This window comes from Sapajus apella, unplaced genomic scaffold (genome assembly GCF_009761245.1).
Source record: "Sapajus apella isolate SASKATOON/1434 unplaced genomic scaffold, GSC_monkey_1.0 scaffold2, whole genome shotgun sequence".
In the NCBI taxonomy this organism is placed as follows: Eukaryota; Metazoa; Chordata; class Mammalia; order Primates; family Cebidae; genus Sapajus; species Sapajus apella.
In genome coordinates this window covers 19,948,122-19,958,543 of record NW_022436942.1, presented here as the reverse complement: position 1 = coordinate 19,958,543, position 10,422 = coordinate 19,948,122, and the positions used below count along the sequence as shown (strand labels likewise).

Here is a 10,422-nt window from a genome sequence, read left to right as displayed (position 1 = left end):
CTCACACCTGTAATCCTAGCACTCTGGGAGGAAGAAGACCTCTTGAGCCCAGGAGTTCAAGACCAACCTAGGCAAACAGCCAGACTCCATTATCTATTTTGTGTGTGTGTGTGTGTGTGTGTGTGTGTGTGTGTGTGTGTGTGTGTGTGTGTGTGTGTGAGAGAGAGAGAGAGAGAGAGAGAGAGAGAGAGAGAGAGAGAATGAATTATGAGGTCAGGAGTTTAAGACCAACCTGGCAAAACCCTGTCTCTACTAAAAATACAAAAAAGTAGCCGGGTGTAGTGGCTCATGCCTGTAATCCCAGCACTTTGGGAGGTTGAGGCGGGCAGATCACCTGAGATTGGGAGTTTGAGACCAGATTTACCAACATGGAGAAACCCCATCTCTATTAAAATTACAAAATTAGCCAGTCATGGTGGTGCATGCAAAAAAAGGATTGCTTAAACTCAGGAGATGGAGGTTACAGTGAGTCGAGATCGCGCCACTACACTCCAGTCTGGGTGACTGGAGTCTAGAGCAAGACTATGTCTCAAAACAAAACCCTATCATTGCCAATCCATACGGTAAACAATAAAAATTTCAATACACCATTTCCATAACAAAATGTTCACTAGAGTATTTTTTGAACTCATGTAAATAAGATCTTAGGTGTTTAAAAGCTAAATTATGTAAACAGTTGATATTTACAAAGGTTTTTTGTTTTGTTTTTTTTTTCTTGAAAAGGGACAGGCTGGGCGTGGTGGTTCATGCCTAAAATCCCAGCACTTTGGGAGGTCAAGTGGCAGATAACCTGAGGTCAGGAATTCAAGACCAGCCTTACCAACATGGAGAAAACCACCCCCCCCCCCCCACCTCTAAAAACAAATAAAAAAAAAAAAAAAAGATCAATCACTAACCACACAAGACCCAAAAATGACATGGCTTGTAGAAAATTTTTAAACTGAGAAAATTTAATTAGGCAGGAGAATCTTAATTTAGCAATAAAACACTTCCTTGCACTCCAGGTTTTTCTCTTCCAGTTTCTACTGCCTTCTAGTTAAAGTCTAACTGACAGAAGAAAAAGAAAAAGTAAAACTCCAGTTGCCAGGTTACAGTGGCTAGGAAATCAATATGGAACAAAGGCCACCCACCCATCAAATATTCTCTAACTTATAGAAATTAAAAATATAGCATATGTTCACTATGACAATTTGTTTTCAAGGCTAAACACTGACAATTTTATTTTGGGGATTTGTTCCTACACAGCTGAGTGAGGACAAAGTTAAGACTTTTACCAAAATCAGGGATGCATGGTTTCTGTACAACTTCCTAATTATATACAAGACGTTAGACAGGAAAAACAATGACTTCAAATACCCGTAAAGTAAATAAAATATTTTACTTTTTAATCTATTTTTAATTGGTCCAACGGCAATGGTTCAAAAAGAAAATGCGAAGTAGCACTCTGCAAGGTTAGTTAAGCACAAAATCTTAAATGGGAGAAAGACCTAAAATCCCAGCCTTCTCCAAGATAGGTCCAAAATTAAGAGCTTTTTTATAAATTATGAGACAAACTTTCATAACTTAGGATTTAAAGAAATGTAACTAGGAAATCGCTAAAGAGCAAATGAGTAAATCAAATGAGAAAACATATTCCCAAGCCCTTAATGCAACCAGCATAAATCTCTCTCTCCAAATCTTTAAAGAGAGAGAGGAAAAAAAAAAAAAAGTTTTATTAACCAGGCCTGGAGGTGCTTGCCAGAAGTCTTAGCTACTCAGGAGACTGAGGCAAGGAGGATCGCCTGAGCGCTGGAGGTGAAGTGGAGGTTGCTGTGAGCCGAGATCGTGCCACTGCACTCTAGCCTGGGCGATAGAGCAAGACCCTGCCTCAAAAAAATAAAATAAAATAAACCCTCATCAGCCAGATTCTTCCTAGAACTGAATGACGGACCCAGAAAAGGATTCTTCCACGTCAAACAACTGACTTACAACATTCATTTTGCAATTTCATTTAAATCTTTAACTTGTAGGAGTCCCTGAAGAATTTAACAAATGACACATACTGAATATTTCTAAAAGTATGAGATTAGCTGGCGTCTCTTCAAAACATTCGTTTTCTCCCTCAACACCCTGCATGTGGCATCGGATCACTTGTTTTGAAGGTAGCTTTCTTTTCTTTTTAACTAGAGAGGCTACTTTTTGGAATAGCCTCTCTACTGCTACCCTTTCTCTTTTTTTTGGTGAGACGGAGTCTCCCCTCTATTGTCCAGGATGGAGTGCAATGGCTCAATCTCGGCTCAGTGCAACCTCCACCTCCCGGGTTCAGGCGATTCTCCTGCCTGAACCGCCAGAGCAGCTGGTATTACAGGTGAGCACCACCACACCCAACTAGTTTTTGTATTTTTAGTAGAGATGGGGTTTCACCATATTGGCCAGGCTGGTCTCCTGATCTGACCGCCTGAGCCTCCCAAAGTGCAGGACAGGTGTGAGCCACTGCGCCCTGACTTACACTTTATTTTCATTCAAGCTTTTTAATCTACTTACATAACTTAAGTCATTTCTTACCTATTTAAATATCTTATGTGGCCTCCAGAAAGTGCTTCTACCCCAAGCCAATTTTAAACGTATTTTTCGCGAAAAGATTTGTTCAGCTGTATTAAAAGTTACTCATACCTTATCTGACAAAAATTTTCCCCTTATCGATTTTGAGTATAAAAGGTTAAGACTGAAGTCCCTCCTACATTACTTAGAAGGGAAAAGCAAAAGCTATTTTACATAGATTCGGATTTGTAAAAACCCCGTTTACGTACCACTTTCAGGGAGGGGGCTCCTCCAAAATTCTAATTTACGCCCTTACAGTTAATACACGCTGTGCTCTAGAAGCTTGTTCTCAGTGACAAACTGGCTTCAGCGTATCCCTCACTCATCCCTTTAGACTTTTAGCCGATATACTCACTGTCAGTGTCATGGCTTGAATTAAGTAAACCCTTGAATGTTTGTTACTTTTCCACAGGAATAAAGTTACTCTCCTCATCTCTCTCCTAAATGGAGTTTGGGGGGGAGAACACTCACTCCGCCTTCAATTGTTCTCCATATCTTTTAAGACTTAGCTAATAACTTAAAAAATAACGTGCCGTCCAAAAACCAAAACCAAACCCTGTGAAACCGGGAGCCCTCCCTGGACGCGGCAGGGCCATGAATTCTTATTCGGTTAAAATCAACCAAGACTTTCCTTTACCATAAAACGAAGATTGCTGTAGAATTTGTATTCACCTACACACCATCAAATTTAAGCTCTTTAGGACAACTGTAAGTTAATTACATATCTATTTCAACCTGCACTGAGGCAGGTTAGTGAAACCTCACCTAAAGTTTAACATGGAACACTGAAAATGTCTGTAGGTATCCTTCCAAAGTCGACACGTGCCCAACTACCTGCTCAATGGTAACTCCTCGCTGCCAGGAAGCGGCTGAGTTCTGGCAACCTCCCATGTTTTCAACAGACTGGAGTTAGGAGGCGGCCTAGAAGTACCCACACTCAAGAAACCCAGACACAGGAGAGGGAAGTAAGTTGCGGCATGGGCATGGCTTCCCTCTAGTTGCCTAGCAGTACCCTGCAGCTCACGGCGAGGCCCGCGTGGGGCTCTCCCAGGAGCTCCGCCAGGTACCTGGCGGCACCCACCACAGGTGCGCTCGGCCCAGGGACCACGGAGCAGCAGAAGTGGAGCGCCCAGGCAGCCGTGAAGCGACCCACGAGGGTTCACGCTTCAGGGCGCCGCATGGCGAGCAGCTCCCAGGAGCTCAAGGCCTAGGGTGAAGTTACAGAAAGAAGCGAGTCGGCCAGACGGCCAAAGGGGGAAAAGTAGCATTTCCGGCACGGTGAAGCCAAGGGACGTTTTAGAGGTGGGGGAAGCGGACATCTGGAGGAAAACGTCCTCCACCCGCCAACGGTAACCGGAACAAGGATACTAGACCCCCCCGCCCCCAAGCAGGCAAGGCTGCCACCACCGATGCGAGAAAGGCTGGGGGGTCGAGAGTGGAAGGAGGGCCGGGGCCGTATTCCGGGAGCCCCCGACGCGGCCTTGGCCTCACTTCGGGCGACCTTCCCTCGGCGGGGTGTCGCACTCACATTGTGAACGGGGCAGGGGGACGGGCGAACGGGTGGGCGGGCCTCTCCGGCGGCGGCTGCTGCTAAGTCGACTTCTCTCCGGTGGCGACTCCGCGTTTTGTCCCCGGTCGCGGCCTCTTCTCGCTTCCCTCAGGCGACGGCGGTAGCGGCGGGCTCGACCTAGCTCCCCAGAATGCACCGCGCGGAAAGAGCAGCTCCTCCGGTCGGGGAGAAGAGGAAAGTGTAGGAAAAGGGGCGCGAGGACGGAGAATGAACGTGCGTGCGTGCGAACGAGGGGTGGTGAGGCCGGGCGGCGGCTGGTGACGCAGCAAAATGCCCGGGCCTTGCCACCGCGCGTGCGCAGTCCTTGTTTTCGGGCTCCGGCACGGCTTTCTAGAGATATCTACGGAAAGGGCGGGGCCTCCCAGCTCCTTCGCGATCCTTCCTGGCGCCGGCCCCGCCCTTCGTCCGCCACCCTTCCCCCACCCCGGGCCCCGCTAGTCCTTACGCGTTCCCGCCTCTCCTCCCGCGCTCTCCTCTCGCGTTAAAAAACCGTTGGTCGCCCAACCGCCCGGCCACGCGCCTTGGGCGATTTCTCTGAGAAACCGCTGCGTTGGCAGCAGGAGGCAAGGTCGTGGCGGAGGGACGCGGAGTCGGGATCGTGGGGAATTGAAATGGAGCGTTGGTTACTCTTGAGGGAGTAAATCAGCTCACTCAGGAAACATTCCACCACAAAAACGTGAAAAGCCTGTGCTGTGGAAAAGGGCCCACTTCACCATTTTTCTGAAGGTTGGAGGCTCTGTCCAGGGACAGCGGAAATTCGAGGTTCTTGGCGGAGGAGGAGCATTTGCCTCTGTCTTGAGACCTTAGTGCTGTAGATGAGCCACGAAGGATATTTGAGGGGAGAGTCTAGGTTTCTGGTATGGAGAGACTGAGACACTTTGTGTCTCCACGCACATAATTTGGGGGAGAAGGGGTGCCCCGTCGTTTCCTGCAACACACTGCTAGGTTGTAGTAGGCGGTAGTAACGGAGAGACCCAACACAGTCCTGCTTACCAAGAGGCTGCTTAATGGTGGAGTAGGGGAGAAATACTGCAGTGCACTGCATTTTGAACAGGAAGAAGGTTTAAGGAAAGTGCTATATGTCTGAAGAATGGGGCTTCATAATAAGCATTAGGGTGGTTAGTGTCTGCTGTACAAGGCAGATTATTGGGGAGGTATGAAACGTGGACCCTAGCTCAGATGCCGTTAAAGAGGGAAATTGGGCTGGCGCGGTGGCTCACGCCTATAATCCCAGCACTTTGGGAAGCCAAGGATGGTGGTTCCCTAGGTCATGAGTTCGAGACCAGCCTGACCAACATAGTGAAACGCCATCTCTACAAAAATACTAATTAGCCGGGCATGGTGGCATGCACTTGTAATGCCAAAAACTAGGGAGTATGAGGTGGGAGGCTAGCTCAAACCCGGGAGGCGGAGGTTACGGTGAGCAGAGATCATGCCACTGTACTCCAACCTGGGCGTCAGAGTGAGACCCTGTCTCAAAAAAGAAGGGGAGTTGGCCCAGCGCAGCGGCTTAGAAGTACAAAATTAGCCAGGGGTGGTGGCGTGCACCTGTAATCCCAGCTATTCGGGAGGCTGAGGCAGGAGATTCACTTTAACCCAGGCGGCAGAGGTTGCAGTGAACTGAGATCGGGCCGTTGCACTCCAGGCTGGGCAAAAAGAGCAAAACTCCATCTCAAAAGGAAAAAAAAAAGGGGGGAAGTTAATGACCAGCGCTCGTTGTTTTAGTCTTACTCTATCGCCCAGACTGGACTGCAGCGGTGCGATCACAGCTCATTGCAGCCTCGACCTCCCAAACTCGAGGAATCCTCCCCTCCAGCCTCCTGAGTAGCTGGGACCACAGGATGAGCCATTGTGACCTGGCCGCCAGCTCTTAAATATTATTCTATACTTATAAGGAGGCTACTAAAGGGGAAAACAAAATACACAAATGGAGATAGCCTAGTGCTATAATGGGAGTACATAAAAGTAATGGGGGCCGGGCGTGGTGACTCGCACCTGTAATCCTAGCACTTTAGAAGGCCAAGGCAGGTGGATCACCTGAGGTTAGGAGTTCAAGACCAGTCTGGCCAACATGGCGAAACCCCATCTCCACTAAAAAAAAAGAAAATTAGCCCGGCATTGTGGCATATGCCTGTAATCCCAGCTGCTAAGGACGCAGAGGCAGGAGGATAGCTTGAACCTGGGACATAGAGGTTGCAATGAGCCAAGATCGTGCCTCTGCACTCCAGCCTGTGCAACAGAGCGAGACTCTGTCTCCAAAAAAAAAAGTAATGGGAGCACAGGCCAGGTGCTGTGGCTCACACCTGTAATCCCAGCACTTTGGGAAGCAGAGGCAGGCAGATCACTTGAGGTCAGGAGTTCAAAACCAGCCTGGCCAACAAGGTGAAACCTCGTCTCCACTAAAAATACAAAAAAATTAGCTGGGCATGGTGGTGTGCACCTGTAATCCCAGCTGCACTGGAGGCTGAGGCAGGAGAATTGCTTGAGCCCAGGAGGCAGAGTTTGCAGTGAGCCGAGATCATGCCACTGCACTCCAGCCTGAGCAACAGATCAAGACGTCATCTCAAAATAAAAATAAATTAGCCTGGTGTGGTGGTACATGCCTGTCATCCCAACTACTGGGGAGGCTGAGGCAGGAGAATAGCTTGAATCCGTGATGCAGAGGTTGCAGTGAGCTGAGGTCACGACACTGCACTTCAGCCTGGGCAACAGAGGGAGACTTGTCTCAAAAAAAAAAAAAAAGTGAAAACTGGCCAAGCACAGTGACTCATGCCTGTAATCCCAGCACTTTTGGAGGCCGAGGCAAGAGGTCGAGACCATCTTGGCCAACATTGTGAAGCCCTATCTCTACTAAAAATATATAATTAGCTGGGTGTGTTGGCACTTGCCTGTAATTCCAGCTACTTGGAAGACTGAGGTAGGAGAACTGCTTGAACCCAGTGAGCCGAGATCGCGCCGCTGCACTCCAGCCTGGTGACAGAGCAAGCCTCCCTCTCAAACAAAAAAAAAAAAAAAAAAAAAAAGTGAGAACTAACTGGGCGTGGTGGCTCACGCTTGTAATCCCAGCCCTTTGGGAGCTGAGGTGTGTAAATCATGAGGTCAGGAGTTTGAGACCAGCCTGGCCCACACGGTGAAACCCCATCTCTACTAAAAATACAAAAATTAGCTGGATGTCTTGGCAGGCACCTGTAATCCCAGCTACTCGGGAGGCTGAGGTGGGAGAATGGCTTGAACCTGGGAGGCAGAAGTTACAGTGAGTCAAGAATGCCCAACTACATTCCATTCTGGGCAAGACCCAGGGCAACAGAGTGAGAATCTCCTCTAAAAACAAAAAGCGGCCGGGTGCGGTGGCTCAAGCCTGTAATCCCAGCACTTTGGGAGGCCGAGACGGGTGGATCACGAGGTCAAGAGATCGAGACCATCCTGGTCAACATGGTGAAACCCCGTCTCTACTAAAAATACAAAAAATTAGCTGGGCATGGTGGTGCGTGCCTGTAATCCCAGCGACTCAGGAGGCTGGGGCAGAAGAATTGCCTGAACCCGGGAGGCGGAGGTTGCGGTGAGCCGAGATCGCGCCATTGCACTCCAGCCTAGGTAACGAGCAAAACTCGGTCTAAAAAAATAAAATAAAATAAAATAAAAGCTATTTACCTGTAAAAATGAAATGTATTGAAATATTTTTAAAATGGTCTTCTGCCAGGCGCAGTGGCTCACACCTGTAATCCCAGTACTTTGGGAGGCTGAGGTGGGTGGATCACTTGAGGCCAGGAGCTCCAGACAGTCTGGCCAACGTGGCAAAACCCTGTCTCTCCTAAAAATACAAAAATTAGCTGGGTGTGGTGATACATGGCTTTACTCCCAGCTACTTGAGAGGCTGAGGCAGGAGAATTGCTTGAACCCCAGAGGTGGAGGTTGCAGTGAGCTGAGATCACACCATTGCACTCCAGCCGGGGCGACAGAGGGAGACTCTGTCTCAAAAAAAAAAAAAAAAAGTTCTTCTACCCCACATCCCTAACCCCCAGGCTGTGGCAGTTCCCAGGCTGTGGATAGGTACTGGTCTACTGTCTATTAGGAACTAAGCCACACAAGAGGTGAATGCTTCGTGAGCCAGCATTACTGCCTGAGCTCTTCTTCCTGATCAGTGATGGCATTAGACTCTCATAGAAGTGTGAACCCTATTGTGAACTGCATATTCCAGGGATCTTGGTTGCCCTTGGTTTATGATAATCTTTTTTTTTTTCTTTGATACAGGGTCTCTCTTGCCCAGGCTGGAGTGCAGTGGCATGATCTTGGCTTACTTCAACCTCCGCCTTCCGGGTTCAAGTGATTCTCCTGCCTCAGCCTCCCTAGTAGCTAGGATTATAGGTACCTGCCACTGTATTTTTGTATCTTTAGTAGAGATGGGGTTTCATCATGTTGGCCAGGCTGATCTCGAACTCTCAACCTTGGGTGATCCACCAGCCTTGGCCTCCCAAAGTGCCAGGATTACAGGTGTAAGCCACCACACCCAGCCTGTTATGAATCTAATGCCTGATGGAACAGTTTCATTCCAAAACCATTCCCCCACCATGGAAAAAATTATCTCGCACAAAATTCATTTCTGCTGCCAAAAAAGTTCTATCTCAACCATAACCTTGTAGTATTTTCTACATATGTAGTTCATATTATGAAAAATAAGATTATTGACTGGTCAGGGTGTTCATTCCTATAATCCCAGTTCTTTGGGAGGTCAAGATGGGAGGATTGCTTGAGCCCAGGAGTTTGAGACCAGCCTGGACGATGTAGGGAGAGCCTGTCACTATAAAATATAAAAAATTAGCCAGGTGTGTTATATGGTGATGCTGGGATTACAAGCATGAGTCACTGTGCCTGGCCTAGTGGACACATTTCTTCTTCTTCTTTTTTTTTTTTTTAAAGATGGGGTTTCACCATGTTGGTCAGGCTGGTCTTGAACTCCCGACCTCAGGTGATCTGCCTGCCTTGACCTCCAAAGTGCTTGGATTACAGGCATGAGCCACCATGCCCGGCCCATATTTCTTTTTTTTTTTTTTTTTTTTTTTTTGAGACGGAGTTTCGCTCATGTTACCCAGGCTGGAGTGCAATGGCGCGATCTCGGCTCACCGCAACCTCCGCCTCCTGGGTTCAGGCAATTCCCCTGCCTCAGCCTCCTGAGTAGCTGGGATTACAGGCACACGCCACCATGCCCAGCTAATTTTTTGTATTTTCAGTAGAGACGGGGTTTCACCGTGTTGACCAGGATGGTCTAGATCTCTTGACCTCGTGATCCACCCGCCTCGGCCTCCCACAGTGCTGGGATTACAGGTGTGAGCCACCGCGCCCGGCTCCCGGCCCATATTTCTTGAGTGAGAACACTGCTGTCATATTTTTCTCACTATTCTCAGTGCCTAGCACATAGTAGATGCTCAAAAATGTTTGTTGCATATATTAAAAATTTAGCTGTAATGGAGAAAAAACTAAAAATACAAAAATTAATAAAAACAAAACAAAAAAATACAAAAATTAGCTGAGCATGGTGGCGTATGCCTGTAATGCCAGCTACCCAGGAGGCTGAGGCAGGAAAATTGCTTGAACTGGGACCCAAGAGGCAGAGGTTGAAGTGAGCCATCTCTGGTGGCATGCACCTGTAGTCGTAGCTACTTAGGAGGCTGAGGTGGATGGATCACTTGAGCCCAGGAGGTCAAGGTTGAAATGAGCTGAGATCATGTCATGTACTCCAGCTTGGGTGACAGAAACACTATGTCAAAAAAAAAAAAAAAAAAAAAAAAAACGGCCTTTTTTTTTCAGTCTCTGTTCTTTTTTTTTGCTCTTGTCACCCAGGCTGGAGTGCAGTGGCTTACTGCATTCTCTGCCTCCTGGGTTTAAGCATTCTTCTGTGTCAGCCTCCTGAGTAGCTAGGATTACAGACGCCTGCCACCACACCCAGCTAATTTTTGTATTTTTAGTAGAGACGGGGTTTCACCATGCTGGCTAGACTGGTCTCAAACTCTGGACCTCAGTGATCCGCCCACCTCAGCCTCCCAAAGTGCTGGGATTACAGGTGCGAGTCACCTTGCTTGGCCCTCCATCTCTGTTCTTGATCTCTCTTTTTTGACAGGAGTCTCGCTCTGTTGCTCAGGCTAGAGAGCCATGATGGGATCTCAGCTCACTGCAACCTCTGCCTCCTGGGTTCAAGCGATTTTCCTGCCTCAACCTCCCACTTTAGCCTCTCAAGTAGCTGGGACTACAAGTGGCTACTAGTGATGTTTATATTT

At 48.1% G+C, this 10,422-nt stretch overlaps 1 protein-coding gene across 2 annotated transcripts in view; it reads right to left on the bottom strand.

Annotated features, from left to right (window-relative positions):
• Positions 1 to 4,934, bottom strand: part of PTGES3 (prostaglandin E synthase 3) — a 20,433-nt gene extending 15,499 nt beyond the window's left edge. The window contains exon 1 of one of the 2 annotated variants that reach the window (XM_032290411.1): positions 4,109 to 4,934. In XM_032290411.1, the coding sequence (XP_032146302.1) occupies positions 4,109 to 4,110 (2 nt within the window). In that variant the 5' untranslated portion in view covers positions 4,111 to 4,934. Of the gene's footprint in view, positions 1 to 3,345; positions 3,912 to 4,108 lie in introns of those variants that run through there. The other variant, XM_032290406.1, reaches the window with a different exon arrangement.
• Positions 4,935 to 10,422: the final 5,488 nt, after the last annotated feature.